This window comes from Pezoporus occidentalis, unplaced genomic scaffold (assembly GCF_034315485.1).
Source record: "Pezoporus occidentalis ecotype Australia unplaced genomic scaffold, CSIRO_AGI_Poc_V1 ctg15, whole genome shotgun sequence".
In the NCBI taxonomy this organism is placed as follows: domain Eukaryota; kingdom Metazoa; phylum Chordata; class Aves; order Psittaciformes; family Psittacidae; genus Pezoporus; species Pezoporus occidentalis.
The window spans coordinates 3,090,881-3,111,027 of record NW_026913316.1 but is presented as its reverse complement, the minus strand read 5'-3'; the positions used below and the strand labels follow the sequence as shown (position 1 = coordinate 3,111,027).

Genomic DNA, 20,147 nt, shown 5'->3' with positions numbered 1-20,147 from the left:
AATAACATAACGTATGTGTCAAATTTGTTGGACAACGGAATGTTGATTCAGGAACACTGATAGATAATGGCAATTTACAAAAAGAGATTATTCATTTTATGTAATTGTATATTAGGCGATAACATACAGTGTAATGTGTAGGATGGTATTGTAAACTATAGTACATAATTGATAGTATTATAAAATATGTATGTATAATAAATGTATCACTGAATTAAAGTCATTAAATGATTTTGAATGAAACTGGGAGAGCCAAGAGCAGCCATTATTGATTGCTTACTTAGCAAACCTCAGTAGCAGAAAACTACAGCTACATTACTGCAGCCCTTCATCATTCCCCCTGAGAATGCAGTATACATATCTGCTCCAGCTTTTCTACCATCCTCCCTGAAACATTTCCTAGACTAAATGAGGGTGGGGGACAGAAAGCTCCTTGTCATCACTTAAACCCTTCCTGTGGGAGTCATCTATGTGATACTTTCTGTGTTTCTTCAATTTCTCTCTCTTTTTTTTTTTTCTTTTTTTTCCTTTTTTTTAAACTTTCATTGACATCTCTCAAAGCTATATTTTAATGTATTTTTTTATTTTTGGCTTTGCATGATGACTAATAACTGCATATTTCACCAAACTATATCCTAAACTAAAGTACATAAATATTTTAGAAGTAGCTGTGACAGTCTCTGGGCCAGTCCCTAACACTTACTAGAAATGTGTTGTCGCCTGCTCATTTTTACTATCAGCCATTGACTAACCACAGCAAAATATTCTAAGAAAGCTGACTGCTGTTTTCTGCTGTGATTCCCCTCCACTCCCTCAATGCCAAGTGTCCACAGTTGCTCTTCCACATGCTGGCAATATATTAGCACTAAGGTAGGCACCTGCACAGTTAAAAGTGTATTACTTACCTGCAGGGTTAGAGCTGTACCACCTCATCTCATCTGTGGATTGTCACAAAGGTGGTTTGTAATATGTACTCAGCAACCAACACGAAAAAAGAAAGATCAAGACCCTTCAGCTATGTTTTTCATCTTCTTATTTCCTGGAACATTTACATGGAAGAATGTTGTTTCTGAGAAGCCTCATGTTGTGATCTTCCCCATTAATACAGCACATCAGCAGCACTCTTTGTGAGGTGAGATAAATGATGCATTGAACTTTAACCTAGGGAATTATAACTCTTACTACTTGAATTTCATTCTACATCCCTTCAGGGAAGGAGGATAAAGTTTTGATTATAAAAATAAATGAGTATTCACTGTCTCACATCTGCATCCAACATCTCAGTCAGCCACAGAAACTAGCAATCTGAGCTTCTTTTGCCACACATTTAGATTCAGAGTGATGCCCATTACTGATTTCAAAGACTGAGCCTAGTCCAAGTGATAAATGCCACCCTAGCACAGTGGACACAGGGTAAAATGAGCAAATCTGAAAACTGCATGCTCCTTGAAATGGAAACACAGGGCAAACCCCCAAAAGATTGACCAATCATGCTGAAACAAAGCTATTTCTATGCAAGCTTAAAGGCAGTTGGCTAGCTGTAGAGCAATTACATTAGGAAAGAAAGCAGAAATGAAATCAGAGCTGAAATAATATAAGAAAACAGAAGTAAAAATAAAACCAGCCCAAGTCCAAGCAGAATTGTTGCTCTACTTCAAAATTTCCATGTCAAATAATTTCTCATTATAGACATTTTCCTATAAAAGATTATGATTTTTCTGTTCCCTCAGAAGCATGCATCTTCTCCACCTCCAGCTGCTGCAACAGCTCCCAGGGAAAATCAACTACAGTGCCACTGCTGTAGGATCTGCAGTGCACTGCTCCACTCTCCTTTCCTTGATACATGTCTGGAATGAGCTTGCCCATGTGCCCACTGGATGCCTGCTCCTCTGGCATCTCACCTGCAGCTCAGTCTGTGCCTTGCAACTTCTGATGTGTGTTTGGCTGACACTGCTGTAATGAGGACATGTTGGACAAAGTCATTGGGCACCCACCTAAATGTCTGATACTGCATTCGCTTCTCTTTTCAGTTTATCCTCCAAGTGTGGAGAGCTGGGTGGCCTCCCTGTCCCTCTTCCCTGCTTCTTTGTGTGCAGTGAATCGCATTCTCCCCCATATCCTACATGGCCATGGAGGACTTCCTTGGGCACCTGCGCACTGGCTGCTCCTGAGCTCTTCCTCTTCCTCCTCCATTTGATCCCTTCAGTCTCTCTTGTCATCTTCTGACTTTTCCCACCTTCCTCTCTCAGGGCCACTGTTATCTATGCATTGCTGTCATGGTGCTATGAGGAGCTGTGTCAGTGAGGGAGGTAGCAGAACAGCCACAGGACTCTGCAGAGCTAACAACACAGGGGTCCCTGGCAGCTGACTGAAGCAAATACAGCACGGTGGTACTGTACCTCCACATGAATGGGGAGGTCAGACTGGGCTGCAGGGAGGTGGAAGCAAGCTGTCAGTGTGACATTTGGCAGCTCTGTAAACCAGGGTACATGAAACAGTCCCTGTAAACCAAAGGGAAAGGGGGTTGGTAAAGTATTCTCCTCACCTGCATGCATAACTTCCCTGTTAGGAGCTACCTCACATGACCTCCACCAGCTTTACATTGTAACCAGTTTTATGCTGCCTCTGAAACCCACAGCTGGTTGTCAAAATGAAAGTCACGTTCTCGGTATTGGGAACCAGGATGGGGTAGTTGAGAGAAAAGCTCTTGTATGTTCCCTGTATTAGGCTGCCTCTACCAGCCGTGCTTGAGAGCTTCAGTTGATGAAGGTGCCGCCTTGAATTTTCATTTGTAAGTCTGTTTCTGTCTGTATAAAATATTGCTGCTGGTCATTTCCAGCACTGCTGCCCTCCCACTGTTCATTGCCATCGGCACTTTCATTGACTGAGTGCAATCTGTCAGATTGGATTCTACAGCAGCACCTTACACCCACCTTCGGAAAATCAGCCCACCAGCACCCTTCAGGGGCTCAGAGAGGCCTGTTGGGTGGCTCCCACCTAAGAGAGGCAAAATCATGGACACTAATACTGTGCACATGCCCATGCTTTACACTTAGAGATGTGTGGGCACCTCAGGCTTTGGTAGGTGCAGTTGAATGGCACACTTGAAAAGGCTGCCCATCTCAGGAAGAGAAGTTGGGAACTGCATTGCCTGGGGCATCCTCTTTCTCTTTCAGCCTCTTCAGAGCTCTTGGGTGACCACTGTTCAGCCAATTCTGCCTTCAATTTCGTTTGTGACCCTTTGATTTAGTTTACACTCAAGGCATATTAATTTCCCTAGTTTTTCTGTGTAGTAGTGAAATCTAGATTCACATCCCTGGCTGTCCTTCCCACTATCTCTAACATTATTATTAAGGTTTGCAAGGAAATGTTTTTATGGTTCATACACTAAAGAACACCTGTATTCCAATGTGACATTTTGTCACTACAGATAGCCAGATATCCAGGTATGTTTTATAGTCTTGCTTTTAACTCTGCCTCCACAATAAAGAAAAATGCTATTGGGTTTAAAACAAAATGCTTGCCTCAGAATTCCCTATTCAAGGATAGCAGCTTCACATTACAGAGAGGCAAATTAAGGACATACTTTACACCATTAGAAAACACCTATTACATAAAGCTAAAATTGAAACTAAAATTACATTTTTTTAGTGACTGCATTTTATGTGTTGGCATCACTCCTCACTCTCAGAATGAGCTGCCCTTTGGAAATCTGAGTGACACCTCAGCTTAACCTTTAAACTTCCAATGCTATCTGCCTAACAAACCAAATTAATCTATGTGATTTCTATAATTGTTATTACAAAAAAGAAAAAAAAAAAGAGAAAAAAAAGAAAAAATAAGAGAACAAAAAAGAAAAAGGAAAGGAAAAGAAGACTCAGGAGGAACACAATCAGACTTTATAAAGAACTCCAAGGTTAAAATATTCTTTATGGAATAAATGATCCATCCATTCAGCTGGGAACAGTGTGATGGCAAGGGATAGCATAGCTAAACTTCAAGAAAGCATTTCTAACAATAACTGTAGATGTTTATGATCTACCAAAGCCCTGAATAACACTATGGACAAAAATATTCATTTCCCTGTTGTGCCCCATTCTCTTATTTGATACTGACTATCCTCCCTATTGGACACACACTCACCACAGATGGTCACTGCATTTGACAAGACGTAACCTCTAGGTTAGAGGTTAGGGTTTGATGCTTTCTTTTGCCACAAAATGAGCTTTGCACCTCAGGAAAGTTATCTGGGGCTAGATTTATATACAAATTTAGAGCTCTTACTCCCTTCAGTTGGAGCAGTTCACCTATGTACCCACACACAATCAGCTGCACTCATCAACCTCTGTCTTCAGGTGGGAAAGCATGGGGCCAAGAAAGGATGCACAAGCCTCTGCAAGCAGTTTGCAGAGTTTTTTGTGCTTTCTGAAAAGGCTTTCTTTTGAATACAAAATCAATTTACAAAATCAATTTACAAAATTTCCAGTCTGCTGCTGGTGTCTCCAAGAAGTTTGGGATTCACTGGTGTAGGGAACTGGTTCTAGATCACCATCCCTTTCTACACTGCCCTTTAAATTAGAATAAAGATTCCCAGACTAAAAAGGATAACCCCAGTGTGGTCATTCAAATTAAAGCAGAGAGAACTACAGTGATATCTAACGTTTGTGCCAGGGCACAGGGAGAGCACAAGAGTTTCGGGGCTGAAAAAGCAAGTCAAATTTGTAAAAACTTTGCAAGCTTGCATAAAAAATTCTGACAACTCATTTCTTTTGTAATATCTTTGTAGGTGCTTGGTGCTGTTTGTGTGCCTGGCTGTTCTGTGTATCTGGATAGTGCAGCCCATACAGCTTCAGCCATTTGCATTGCAAGAGAATCAACAGATGGCAAGTAATTGCAGCATAAGATTATAGGTAATATATGCACAGTGTTGGCATCACAAAATCTTCAATGATGAGTTTTACCATCGAAAGGGAATTCAGGAACAAATTAAAATTCAATATTAATTAATGTACACAGCCATAAGACAGAGAAATACTAATATTTAATTGCAGGTGAAAAAAACTGGGATGCTGGGGAAGTTAAAGAGGCTTCTTAAAGATGTCAGCATGAGATGCCATATTTGTTGTACTTACTTTTTCTTTTTTTTATCAGCTACATGTGTTTCACACAAAGTGCTGTTTCCAGTGGCTCATAAACTTGCTTTGGAATGTGTCAGGAAAGAAAGGGCTCTTAATATAACCCATCTCATCAAAAGAAAAGCCTGAGCTACACTCCTTTTCTTTGGTGGATTTCTAAATAAGAATGCATACGACTGCCTTGAATGTGTTCCCCCCCAAATTAGAAAAAAGTCCCAGAGAACTTCTAATAATATCTGATAACTTGACATTTGTGGGGGAAAAGCATATCCCTTCAGAAGTTGACCTAATGATTAATTAACTTGTCTGTTCTAAATAGGCAAGTTATACATTATAAATAATACTCATATAAATATGCTTGAAATATAGAACATATTCTATCAAAATGTCCCTAGTTTAATTTGCAGCCAGTTTACTGGGCTAGATGGAAAATCCTGATCCTGCAGTACTTCCACCTATACCCTTGGTGATGGTTATCTAAGTATCCACCATGGTCCTGAGTTGTGTTTTATTCACTGCTTCTCAGAGCAGACTCCTGTAAATAGTGCATGTTGCTTGGTGGCTTTGTTCCTAACATACTTAGGAACTTGCTTTAGGCTACGTGAAAACATGGTTTATTTGCTTGTACAGTATGCTGGTTTTGAAGCTTTTCCTTGTCTTTATTTATTAATTTCATATTTTTGTGTCAGAAACCTTCAGCATAGGTTGTTTGGTTGTTTTTTTTTTCCCTTCCTGACCAACACAAAAAGCATTAAACAACATAGCAGTGAAAACAGGTTTCTGAGGAAGCCTATTAAACACACTCTTTCCATCCAGAGAAAAATTCCCTTCTAGTGACCTATCAATTAGCCAGTATTAATGTGTTTCATACCAGCGGTATTGTTTTAGCTTTGCAGTGAATTTGCTAGGCAATCACACATGGAATGTGAGAGGCACTAAACGGTGTGTCCAAGTTCATACTGGTTAATGGGCATGCCTTTCTCAAGGATCACAGCAATAGCTCAGCTTACTTTAGAAAAATTTTCCTAATTATGTGCAAATTTACAGCATCACAGTTTTGCAGGTAAATTTATAAAGGCTTGAAGGAGATGATGGCCTTTTCATATTTGTTCAAATATTCTCACACTTCCTGCTACTGAGGTGGATAATGCCAAAGCAGATTTCTGCACTGCATTATGGAAAAAAGGCTTGAGAAATAAGCGGGCTTTGCCAAAGCTGTTGATGAGCTATGACATGACAAAAAGATTAAAGAGTACTTCAAAATGTGTGACATGCTTTCAGCCAGACATCAGAGCTTGCTTGAATCTGCTTTAGATTTTCCTCCGGTGACAGACAAACTGAGACCCTACCTACTTCCCAGGGATGTTACAGGTGAGATGGGAAGCCTAACAACATTTTTAACTCAAAACTGCCACTGTGAGATAAAATTCTTTTTGGAATAAATCCCTGGGTTAGAGGTTAGGACCTGATGCTCTCTTTTGCCATAAGATGAGCTTTGTATCTCAGGGAAGTTACCTGGGGCTAGATTTACAAGCAAATTTAGAGCTCTCACTCCCTTCAGTGGGAGCAGTTCACCTATGTACCTTGATAAAACTGCTCCTTAACCTTATCATGCCACTGCTCCCTGCATCAGTAAAAATGTATTGTACCAGCTCTTCTTTTTCATCCTGCCTACTGATACTCAGAGAAGTGGTAGGTGAGTCCCCTCTCACCTCATGCTACCATAATCTGCACAGTGCTGCATGCTGAGAGTGAGGATCAGGTGTGGAAGGCAAGCACATCCACTGGTGCCTCGGCAAAGACAAAGTACAGAAAGAAAGTTCAGGAACCGGCTTATTCCAGATGCCAAAACTCTCTGGGCAGCCCTTAGCAGCCCTTAACCTTCCTTAACCAGCCAGCACAGGAAGGCTCATGACTGCTTAACAGAGCTGTAGCGGCATAAGGGTATCCCCAGCATACGGCTAAATATAACCCACAAAGTGCCACAGTGTTTGTTGTAAAACTCATGCGCAACCTTTAATCTACTCTTGTGAAGGAAGTGTTTCTCATTTTGCTAGCTACCTAGGGCTTCTCTTGAACAAAAACTGTCCATCACAACAATTTGTGGGCTACATTTATGAGATGGATGTGGTTCAGACTCATAAGTAAGAGTAAAAGGTCACTTAACCATCCCACCTACTAGAACTGGTAAAAAAGAGACACAACTATTCCGACATACTACATGGCATTTGTTTCCTGATGACCTGTGCAAGTATTCACCATTTGTTTGTTTGTTTGTTATTGTTACCCTAGGACTTCTAATCATATTTACCACCAGGAGGGAGCTACAGCAAAAGAAATTGCTGCATAAACAATGGTGCATTTCAATATTTACTTTAAACTCTGCTTCAGTCCTCTTGGATTGAGACTATTTCACAGCTGCATTCATTGTATTTAAATAGGTTTACACAATTTAACACTTGCTAAAAGTTAGGTAAATTAAATTCTATTTCACATGGTTGCATAAGATAAAATTTCTTGGCAATAGCCTGTTTTGTTTGTTGATTTGGCTGAAGCAGATAGCATGACAAAAATACCGAACAAGAACATTTTAACTTTAATACTTGTAGTGGATAGAAGCCAGACAGTGAAATAATATTTTTCTTTATTTTTTAGTACTCCAGGTTTTTTGATGAGGAAAAGGTTGGTTGGTTACAGGGCTATTGCTGAAGTTAACTCTAAGTAATAACTGCTTAAAGCAGCTAATGTTCTTGCATAAATTTTATTTGGTTCAGAGAGGAAACCAAGAGTTTATTACCATACAGGCAAGGCAGACCAAAGCCTACCATCTGGACATACCGCTCTAACAAACACTACCTCCAAGTGCAGCTGCCATTTCCCATAAGCATTAAGTCTGTTATTAGAAGGAAATTGTGGTGGTGATGCTAGTGGTAGTCTTGGTGGTTGGCTCACATATGTGTGGGGCCTCACATTAGGTCCCACACTGCTGACAATTGCTCACTTTTTAGTGATAGCTCTGAATTCTCTACACGGTATCCATTTTATTATTTTCTGCTTTTTTTGTTGTTGGTTGGTTGGTGTTTTTTTGGGAGAAGGGGTGTGTCTTTCCTTTTAATCAAGCTCCCCTAAGAATCTTAATCACAAAGGCTGTGTAAAATCTTGTGATCTGAACTACCAATTTCCATGGCATAAATACTCGTTTACATGAAGGGTCGCACACGAGTTTGTCAACCTGACATGTTTTTTCTCTGAAAAATATGTTTCTATCTCAATCTTAAAAAACACCAGCACCCTGATATCTCTGTCTGTCTCCAAGTACCCACCTGAGCACTCTGAAAACAAATGTTTGTATGGGAACTGAGACACCTTTTCAGGTTGAGTCTGAAGCAGTTACTCAGTTACTGCCAAGAGAGAGGCTTAAAAGATGCTTTTGGTCTTATCTGGCATGATGGTACATTAATTACAAATCTATGTAAGAAATTTACATTCCAAAGCCACTCCCAGGAAAACAAGCTAATTAATTTTCTCCGTAATTGACAATGATGGGAAGAAGAGAACGCCCTCTTCAACTTGTGCCTTTCTGCAGCAAGGTACATGTCAACAACATCTTTGTTGCTAGAAAGTATCTATCTTCTGCTCTAATCTGCACCTCAGGAGAAATCTTAGCTCAAGTTTTATGGGAGATCATAGGCAAAGGTGGGCTTATTATGGCCATGGATAAGCAATTGATAAGGTTTCAAAAAGCCACTCATAAAATAATGGTCTTGGGAAGTTATGAATACACCTAGGAAATCAAGGGAATAAATGACCCTAATCCATAAATGGAGCCAAATCATGACATTTGAAAATATTTCTAACCATCTCTGTGGTGTTGGTTGATGGCAAATTTTATTTCTGGCTTAATATCAAACACCTTTATCATTTCATGTGATTAGGAAATCCCATAAATACAGCTTTAACCATAACCATTGTCTTGAAGGGCATTCTTACAGAGGAAGACTTCTTTACCTTTCTATTCATTTACTACAACCCCCAAATAACACCAGGCAGGAAGCTTCGAAGGGAATTTAGAAAGGTAAAGAAGTTGATTTTTCTTTTCCTATGTACAGAGTCCAGATTTATCACTGCAGAACTTGGAAACTAAAAATGGAAACAGTACTGGCTTGTGGGTTAGTACTTCTTCCATTAGTGCAAACACCAAGCAAACAAAAAATATGACTTAGAAGATCACAGATACGTGACTGAGATTTGTGTGCTAAGAATAAGTTATCTGATATGGGGAAAAGTGTTAAATGAGCACAAAAGGAGAAAGTTCAGGTCATGCTGACATTAAATACCTGAAAAGGCCAGTAAAATCCTTATTATTGAAGCTTGAAAAGGCATTAAGTCAAGAGGAAATTGTGAATATTAATCAAGGCAGTTAAACAGTATCAATATGAGTAATGGAGACTAGGAAAGTGGTATGCTTTCCCCACCCCCCCTACCCCTCACCCCCCAACCTAAAATCAAATTTGATAAAAGCTAATTCATGAAATTAAATCATTTAAAGTATCAAAAATATCACTGGAGAGGGAAATACAGGGTGCATGCATATGATGGAAAAACAGGGCCGTTACCCATCAATTGAGCTGCTTCTCTGTGTGTCTAAAGCATTATGTTAGATTACACCCCTGGAGTACTAAATAAGTCACCAGACAGCCATTACAACACGAATTTGGTGATTTGTCTGAATAGGTGTAAATCTAAAGAGCTCTGTGTCAGTGCCTGTGGGTCACTTAGATCCCTGCATCCGTGCTTCTGTGCTCAAGCCACTGCACCAGTTTCTTCTTAAATCTGAGTATCTTCAATGGCTCTCTGGAGAAGTTTTGCTAAGGAAGCTGTTTTTGAAAGAGCTGATGGCAAGGGAAAATTATTCCCTATAAACTTCCTTACAGGGTTCATTTACTCCCACTATTGCAATAACCAATGACATTCTCCTGATACCAAAACAAAAGCATTTACTATTGCTAAAAGTCTCTGGGCTCTATTTCAATTATTTTATCTTGGGTACATCACTATTAAAAACAATTTTTCCACAGGACATTTCACAGGGCCATGACATGATAAAGCCCTTTTCAGCACACAGATATAAAAACAATTTATTCTGCAGCTGTACTGGCTTCAAAGCTTTATTTAAAAGTTGGGACCTTAAATTTCCCATTTATTTGAAATTTGATATTTATTTCATTTTCAGTTAATGCCTACTGCTGCAGCTAACAAAAGGGAGAATTCATTCAAAACCAAGGGCTTAGTGATTTAGCAATTCTGATTGATGAATCCTGGAACATATAACCTTAATTACCTTCTATGATATTTTAAAATTTGAAGCTATTGTTGGATGATGTTTGTGGATAAATAGTTTGAAGAAAAAAAAGAAAGAAAGAACAAACCCCAGCTGCTTTCTGCATTCTCAGCCTCCAGCAGCAGATTTTGAGAATGCTGAAAGTTACACAGATTGAACTTTATTCTGAATGATATTATGAAAATACCATCTCTGTAGCTTAGATGCTCCTTTCAGTTAAGGAACTGCCGGAGTACATTCAGTTTAAGAAAAATTAAAATAAGATAAACTGAGTATAACAGTTTTTCCACAGCCCTTGATGGTCCGCTTGCCTCTACAATTTTTTAGCAGACTTCACTACTGGTATAAAGTCACTCCTTCAAATTGGTAAATCCTCAGCTTGGTAGAGCTGTTATTAGTTTCCCACAAGCAGAAAAGGAAACAAGTTTCAAAACAGCCAGCTGAAAACAAAGGTTTATCAGTTCCTGGTACACCTCTTACTGTGCCTTCATTTGCACCATGGAGCACTCTCAAAGCATGTCATGTGGTATGTTGGGTTTTCGTGCTTGTTTCTGTTAGTTTATTTGGGGTTTTTAATGAATGAAGGAAACTGAATGGTACACTCTAACTGGCAGTGGGTGTTCAGTCTGTGGGACCAAGACTGGTGTTAGTCCAAAATCCAGGAGTTCAGCATCAGCCGTTCTGCTCTACAGATCTGTTCTGGTTCCCCTAACCTTCCTGCCAACACAGATATTGCCAAAATGCCACCTGTTCTGTAGTCCTTACTGCTTGTAAAAGTATTTTGTTCCCTCCTGTTTAACCTGGTGCTGAGAGCCTCACTAGTTCATCTCTCCCCTGATTCTGAGCAACAATCACAACTTTGCACAAGTACCAGTTGCAGCCAGATTGCCTTTTGCTTGGCCAAGTAGTTGGCTTGACAGCCCAGGATGTTACAGTCTCAATGCCCTTGCCCATGGCAATTCCCAAAAAACCTCTAAATTTCTGTGAAAGTTTATGGAGAACTTTGCCAAGCCTTTAGTCGCATTCTTCTATGTTTTTGTTTCCACTTCTGTCTATCCTTGCTACTGCTTTGGTTGAAATCTTTGCCAAACCTCTCAGGTTAGTGTATTTCCTTCTTTGTACTATCCCAGCATGGCAACACAACGCAAAGCATTTCATTCAGTTACACAGAACCCTCTAGCTAACGGCCATTTCAGCTCCACACAGATTCACTTTTGTGGAAAAGAGAACAGAAAAAGAAAGGGGAAACATTCACAGATCCCAGAACCCTTCTTTATTTGGAAGAATGGCTTTTAAATGAAGTCAAGCAGTATCTTATCATTCATTTATTTAGCAAAGAAAGGAATGAATTCAAATACCCCACACAATGAACACATATCTATTCCCTGATATCAAGATGCAGATCTGCTTGTGAGCAATTTTAAATGAATCTGTTTTCTTACTATTGAAGTCATCTTGTACTGTGCATGGATTTGTGCAGAAGCAATATATTTTGGGCTCAATTCTGTAAACACGTTAAAATAAGTAACTTGTTACACCCATACCACTGAACTTGGTGTGGTTACTTATGTGATGAGTAAAATCATACTCAAGAGCCTAGCTTTTGCAAATGTAAATTTAGGCATCCAAATGACTATTAGACGTGTGTCTCTCCAGGCTCACTATAGCGTTGAGCAAGAGACACAAGCCCTCACCAGGATGTAACTCTGTCCATCTAAGGATGTTCTCCCAGGTGAGACATAGAGGGAGCTGGTGGCAGCTACAATCAGAAGTTGGTTGGATGCCTCAAGCAGAGCAAGATAAGCTTGGACCAAACTGTTTACGGAACTGATCTCATACAGCAAAGCTATTATGCATACAATTAACTTCAGGAATGTATTTATGTTGTGCTGATTGATTGCAATAAAACTGGTCCCATATTTAAAAAAAGTGATTACATTTGTTCCATAATTCCGAGGAAAAAAATATTGAAGCATTTATTCCCATTAACATTTTTGTTGCATCTGGGACCTCTTACTCTCTTTTCTGGTTTCAACAGCCATATGGTCTGATACTCAGAGAACTTTCTTCACTTAACCTAAGTGCTTTGGTAGCTCTTGATTCGTACATTGACATGGTATTTTTCCAGAGGTTACTGTGGAGCTCTGGTCAAGCTAACTAAATCCACAGTATCCTATACCCATCTGAGACTTTAATCAGTACTGCTTAATAGCCTGGAAATCAGAGCTATTTAAGCCCCATTCTTTCTCCCACTCTCCTAAGAAAATCCTAATCCTAGTCAAAAATCTCTTGATTAGTTTTAGCCAAATGATACTGCTCCAACAGCAGGTGACTGCAAACTGCTGGAAAAGCTTCCATGTAAAGTAACTTTAAATGACCATAAAGGTCATTAGACTCAAATCAAAGTACAAGATAAATCTGCAAGCACAGGAGTCCATTTTCTAAGAAACCAAGGAATGTGCGCTGTGTATCAGACACAAAAATAGGCCCAAAATGTGTACTCAAACACAATTCTACTTTGACTTATCCAATGAACGTATATAGTGTAAAGGATCAGACTGGCAATCCTGCTTCCTCCTCACTCTATGTAACAGGGTTACAAAGAAATGGATTCACACAGAGAATTTTGATCTATCTGTCAAAATGTTTGCATTCAAAGTAGAGAAACATTTTAAAATTTATGCAATCAGTATAAAAGCGGTTTAGTAATATTAACTATTGGCATCAGAGGTAATACAATTATTTATCAAAAAAAGATCACTTTATACAAGCAAAAGGTATTTAACCATGGCATTTAATTGTCAAGGGAGTTTGTTTTCCCTTTCCAAAAAGAGAACAATGCTGTAAGAACCAAATTTTTCCCTTGTGCACATTTGAGAGCTCTTTTGGCTTAAACAAGATACGCAGGAAAATGCCTACTCATTACATTTTTGGCAAAAGAAAAGAGCTTTTGTGGGGAAATCTGATTTTCACTATAATATGTGTAGCTTATTAAAAAAAAAAAAAAAAAGCTAAATTAATTAAATTGAAAATTAAGAGACTGAAATTTGCTTTGCTCCATACCTTAGGAAAGGCTGTATTAAACTCCCTGGGCAGCTGTGTAGAATTCAGAAGGTGAAAATACTGATACAGGCAGTGCATCTGGGGTCCTTGAGCATTACCTAAGATACAAATACCTAATGGCTTTAAAACCTGTTGTCTCAGAATCTAGCTTGACCATGAGATCTTGCCATCAATTTTTTCTCATTGAAGTGCTATGAAATTTCCATGTTTACCCTGCTGCTTTAGACAGAGGTTCGAATATACCTCTACCTGCAATTTAGAGCAATGAAATTTAGGAAGCTAAATGACAAAAAAAGTTTAAAACAAACACTTTTCTAACAGTTTGGTGTGGTGTTTAAATGGCATCACATGGGAGTTGCTCAAAGGTCTGGAACACCTGAAATACTCCTTGGAGGATGGAAGTATGAGCAGCCTGAGCATCTGCTAAATGCACTTCTACCTATGATCATGCAGACTTAACCTAGGGTATTAATACCGCATATATAACATGAATCTAACATATGTATCTACCCATGAAAAGAATGGAAAATAGATGACTGTAAAGATAGGCGTGCTTCAAACTACTGAAGAGTTAAAAAAAATAAAGCTAATTTCAGATCATTTTCATTTAAAAAGCTTAAAATAAAAATACATAGTTCAAATATTTTTAAGATATTGGTCTCATAACTAATAGTCTAAATATAAAATCCATAAGCCAGAATAATGTGCTTTTAGTACAGGGCAGAGAGGAACAGTGCTGTTCGTATTACTCTATGTGCATGTGCTGCTTTTTCTTGGCAGTGGCAGCAATATAGATTTTATTTTCTTTATCTTACTGAATGTATAATTTTATCTTTTGGCATGAACAGAGTGATTCATGTACTGGACTGGTTATGATTCCAAGGGCTTTTTTTTTCCTCTATCTGTTTCACTACATTTTCTTGCAGAGAAAATTTCCTTTTACCCAGGGTAATCAGCTAATTTCTTCCTGGAAAATCAAATCTAATAAACAGTAAAAAAAAAATATCACAAATTATACAGAACCAGTATTATCATACTTTCTGGGGATGAAATGGTGTGAGGGTGGGGTGGTTTCTTTTGACTGAAGAGGGAGAACTATTCAGCTGAAAAAAATGGGTGTCTGATCTTAATTATTTTCATAGATGCTAAATGTGCACTCATTTTGCTGCACAGCTTTTCAAAGACCACTTGCTTTGCATTTTTTCATTTTACTGCAGAACAGAGATAGGATGCATAGTGCTACATTCAGTTCTATCCCCATTCAAAACTGTTGCTCATCGCTATCCTTAGAGATGGTGTTTACCCTTGCTCAAATCAATGCTCAAAATGCAGTCTCACAAGATCAATGTTTCTTGGTACTTTTTGCTTTTTTTTATTGTGAATCCTTATAATCTGTACATGTTTTTCTCTATTTGCCTATCATAGTGTAATCTAATGATCAAGGACTCTAAACACAGAACGAAAACATTTCCACTCTGTTTCTCTTTGCATACCTTTCTGTACTCCAGTGTGACGATCTCTGCATCTAGCATGCTCAAAAACCTGAAAGCCCAATTCTTTACTCCTTAATATTAATTTTTAATTTCTTTTCATAAGCTTTTTAGAAAATACTGCCGTACTACTAAGTACTCTGGAAAATGTGACCAGAATCCCTGCCCTTTTTTTTTAGTTATACACGTGGAATTCCAGATACAAAAATAACAATGTCATGAATGTGGGTGAAGACAGACAGAACAAAGAAAAACAGCATAAAAATTCTTTGTGATTCCTCATCTGCCACTAAAAAAGGAATTAAAACTGATAACTTAAACTCAAACACTATTTTAAATATTTACATCAACAAAGTTCAACAACATAATCACTTAAAATACCATAAGAATTTTCCTCTAGGGGCTAGCATGATTGGACATGGCAGCAAGATGAGATGCCTTGCAAATACATCTGCGTTTTCTGAGCCAGCTTTGCTTGTCAGACATGTGCATACAAAGTGAAAGCAGAAAGAGAAAAGCAGACCTATGATTATGCCTACGTACCCCTGAGAGCCTGAGATGGTACACAAGATGGTGCAGTCGTATCTTTCCATGACCAGCCTGATGGCGAGGGCTACAGCAGAATGAGGAATGGGCTCCCATTCACACACACCAAGGAAAAGAAGCCTGGGGAATGCACGACTTCTGCAAACCTGTGTGCTGCAGCAAGGCTGTTTACTAACAGCACAAAAACCTTCCAGTGTACCTTTCCTATCTGCCCTCCTCCCTTGGCCTCCCACTGGGACATGCCCTTCCAGACCCTCACAAAAATTACACTGAACTAGGTGAAGGCTTTATGTGAACGGGCATAGCTCACAACTGGAAACCACTAACCCTGTAGCCTACTGGGTTAATTACAAGTTTATATCCCTCAGTACGTCCTTAGTGTCTGCACTCTGAACTGCAACTGGAGTGATTTACAGGCCAGGAAGATCAGCCCTACAGATCCCAGAGCTGCAGAGCATTGCTAAACCACCACATTTCTTCTTGTCATTCCCAGCACCCTGTGAGCTGGTTTTGGTGGTGTGAGCTTCGGGAGACTGCACAGAGGGCTCCCATGGCTAACAGCAGAGATCCCTTTTCAGACCTCATGGAAATAAAAGACAATACTTAAAAAGAAAATTAGATTTGTACTCCTGGCCTAGATTTACGGGGTAACATTGTGGGTTCTTTTAAAGCTCAGGAATTACTTGCTAGAGCAATCTGACTGGAATTTAAAGAAACTGAGTTGAAGCAATGTAATCCTCATGAGTGGTCCAGCGACATTGAGGGATCTATAGCTGCATCCAACACTGAAGGCCAACCTTGCACTCTGCAAAGAAAACATCATGTCACAAGCAGGTGTTTTGGGCTTTTGGCAGCAATGGGACATTGATGGCTTGGATCGTGCTTGAAATGTCTCTGAACTTCATCTCTGAAGCCTCAATCACATGAGCAGTCAAGTAGCACAGGCCTTGGGGACTGGGGAGTTACAGGAGGCCAGAAAATACACAAGCCCATTAGTACTCATCATAATTATTGAAATCTGTGAAATAGGTATTAGAATAAGTCTTTGCAGTGAGATGTGGATTGAAGTATTTGTTTCTCTCCTCCAAAATCAGGTTGTTCTTGTTAAATGCCTGGGGACAAAAAAAAAAAAAAAAAAAAAAGAAAAAAGATTAGAAAATGGGAAGGACAGAGGAACCATAGCTACTAAGCACCCTTTCACTAAGTCAATTTTTGTGGCAAATATCTGTGTATAGTAAATCAGTCCAAAATATATTAAGAAATACCTGCACATTTGCAACTTGCTTTTGCATCTATTTTTTTGCATAATAACATTCTTACAAAAAGCAAGGCTACCAATAAAGGAAATCCAGGCACTTTCTCCCAAGTATTATAAAACTAATTTTACAATTAAAAATAGCTTTGATTATATATATCCAGTTTTTCCTATTAGAACAATTTGCTCATTATCTGTTTACTGGGTAAGAATATTTTTTTTTACTGCATTAATTCCTTGATTTTCAAATGCAACATGTAGGAGAAATGTCTGAAGGTCTTCAGAGGGTAAATCTGGCTTTTTAAAAAGTGACGTGGGTATTTAGAATATGAATTGTCAATGGTTATTTTTTTTCCTGTAGCTATCCAGAGAGACAATTAGCGGAATTTGGAAAACCTTTAAATTAGGTACCTATTCCACTACTGATTATAAAATTTTGTTGCCATTTTTAATGAAATTCTTAAAAATTTCTTTAATTAGAAAGAAAAATGCAGAAATTTAAAACTGGATTATCCAGGTAGGATTTAAGAAAAATCCTCATTTACAAAAACCTGCATGAATAAGCTGCGTAATCCGAAGATACAGAAACAGTTATTTTCGGAATGCTCACCCTTTCTTAATTCAGTGTATCTGAAAAGCTATTCTAAAAGGTCAACAAAAAAAATAACTGTTTGGGAACAATTATCATATACAAATGTCATGCCAGACTCAGCTAATGTAAATCTGTACCATTCATTTACATATATTTTGGGTATGAACACTAGCTGAGAGTCTGACCCAGAATATACTCTCCAGATATATCTCCTGTATAAAGACATAGTGCAGGAAGATGAACCATAGCATTGGAGCCAAAGGATTACCTTCAATATATGTCATGATGACTATTAATGGCCCAATTTATTTCTTGAACAAGCCACTAGGGATCACAATAAGGCTGAAAAAGCTCTACAAAACAAAACCTGAGTGGTCTGTTTTTTTCCAGGAAAGGCTGCTACCATATAAATTACACATGCATGCAAAATCAAACTTACTGTGTAATAGGGATTGACAAAGGAAAGGACCTGTAATTACAATACCTCAAGTGAAATCTATTTTTGTCATTAACAATCAGCATAATTTGAGTCCAAATGCCACTGCAGAAAACTAGTAAGTAGAATTCTTTTGATACAGCAGAACTGTTGTCTAGGATAATACACCTTGTACATTGTAGATCTCCCAATCCACTTCTCACCTTGATGGCTTCTACAGAATCATATTTGTCCAGTTTGTTAATATGGTTGGTAATGCTGGTATTTAGAGGAGCTGGTGACACCGGATGGATGACAGTTGCGTCATGGGACTGTTGCTGATACCGTTGGCAGTAAGTGTAAACAAGCAGGGTAAGAAGGCAACCAAGTATTGAGCTACTTAATCCCACTGCGATCATGTGAAACATATTGAACTCTGCAGAGTGGAGAGCAGAAGACAGTCTTATTTTTAAGGAATTAGCAATAAAGGCTTAAGACTGGGGTAAAATGTAGGCAAGTGCTTGATTCAAACAAGGGTAAGGGAAATTTCATATGTTTCCCATAAACATTTCAAGTGCAACGGTTTATCCCTACAGTAGAAAATGCACTGCACTTCCCTGAAGGGATCATTATAAGAATCTTAGATACCCATATATCTCTGTCAATATTAAGACTGAGATTTTTGAAAGATGCTTAAAGAAGTTCAGAACCCAAATAACAGAAGAATGAATTCCATGTTGTACGTTTGAATAGTTCAGCAAAATTTTTCTTTGGACTGTATAATATATACAGTATGTATATAAGGTACATGCATAGCTTTTTTTTTTTTCAGTGAACTACAGTACCACTTCCCTGTTGTTCTAGTCCTTTCTCTTACGCATAAGCACTTGTGGCAGAACTAACAAAATCCGGACATCTTTGAATCACAATCCTGCTTTCCCTAAAATGTTTTCCATATCCCCTTTATTTGGTACATGTCCCAAAGCGGTGGCACACATTTTTTCCATTCCTTCTTTGATCCTTGCTCGGTCTCTGTTTCTGTCTTTGATACATGGCCGACTTTTTCCTTCTCCAGGCTTCAGACTATTTTTCTAAATATAAGGGAAGGGGCGAGGAGGAAATGGTAGTGTTTAAGGGGAAAATGGGAAAGTGGAGTGGGGGTGTGGCAGAGACAATGGGTCTTTAAAGCTCAGTGTGCTTTTAACCATTGCAACCAGAGAGCGCAAAGTCAACAGCTCAGAACCCATCAGTCTCCTGTCTGCTCTGCCCTTCAAAAAGATGCTATGGGATCAGATGAGGGGAAATCCTCTCCAAATGTGCAAGGATTAAAACTGAGAGGAAGCTCATTGCTGTACAAAACTGCAAAAGGGAATGTAAAGCACAATCATCCCCTGATGTTACTGGACAGAGATAACAGGTCAATGTTGCACCAGTAGGAATAGCTCAAAATGAACAAATTGAACTCCTTTTCACTGTTATTTCAAACTGGAGCTGTGTGTTTTTATTAGGAAAGAGGTATTAGTAAAAAGCTCATGTTGGAAATTTCACCTTAACATTACTGAAAATTTGTTTGTGGTTGCCTAAATGCACAAATGAAAGATTTCAAACTGAAAGAATGGCACTAGTCTGAAAAAAACAACTGCTAAAAGCTTTTCACTGTAATACAGAAAAACAGGCCAGCTCATGCGTCCCAGTTTTGCAATGCCTAAGGTAGGACCTTTGCATGCCTACTGGGTTTTTAGAAACACAAATATTTAGGTGACTGTGTTGACTGCCCCAATATATAAATTATCACTGACATATCCTTCTACACTTTTATGAGAGTTTCCCACTGTTGCAGAACTTGGCAAAAGGTTTTCAGAGTACCACTGCTACAGAAAAAAATCAAATCAGATTATTCTTGCTCCTATAACAAGTTACCATGCACACTAGTACCCTTATATAACCCCTGTGTTTTCGTTGTCCCTTATTAGGTTAAAAATGCAGTTTATCTGTGCATGGAAGAATACTAGGAGCTGCCAGAGCTATTACCATGATGACACAGACTAAGTGTGATAGCTCAGCACAAAAAAAAGGTAATTTTTCCTTTCTTGTTCATCTTACTACTGTTTGTTTGAGGTTGTTTTTTTTTTAAATTCTCTTTTTAAAGATGTGTTTTGCTAATATCAGGACTCTCTGGAATAGAACTTATTTTTTTGTTTTACTTTTTAGTTTTGTCTCTGGCAGTGAAGCTGAAAACAATTCCCAGATACAGTCTGAGCTATTAAATGGTTTAGCAGGCGGGCTTTCGGCTATTTATTTTGAGTCCCA

At 38.6% G+C, this 20,147-nt stretch overlaps 1 protein-coding gene across 11 annotated transcripts in view; it reads right to left on the bottom strand.

The window, feature by feature from the left end:
• The window catches only part of SEMA5A (semaphorin 5A), an 844,194-nt gene that overhangs the window by 502,205 nt on the left and 321,842 nt on the right, over window positions 1–20,147 (bottom strand). For 8 of the 11 annotated variants that reach the window (XM_062610854.1, XM_062610852.1, XM_062610859.1 and 5 more), the window contains 2 exons: window positions 18,062–18,273; window positions 11,791–16,687 (listed from right to left, as the gene is read on the bottom strand). In XM_062610854.1, the coding sequence (XP_062466838.1) occupies window positions 16,568–16,687; window positions 18,062–18,273 (332 nt within the window). In that variant the 3' untranslated portion in view covers window positions 11,791–16,567. Of the gene's footprint in view, window positions 1–11,790; window positions 16,688–18,061; window positions 18,274–20,147 lie in introns of those variants that run through there. The other 3 variants (XR_009963244.1, XR_009963245.1, XM_062610860.1) reach the window with 2 other exon arrangements.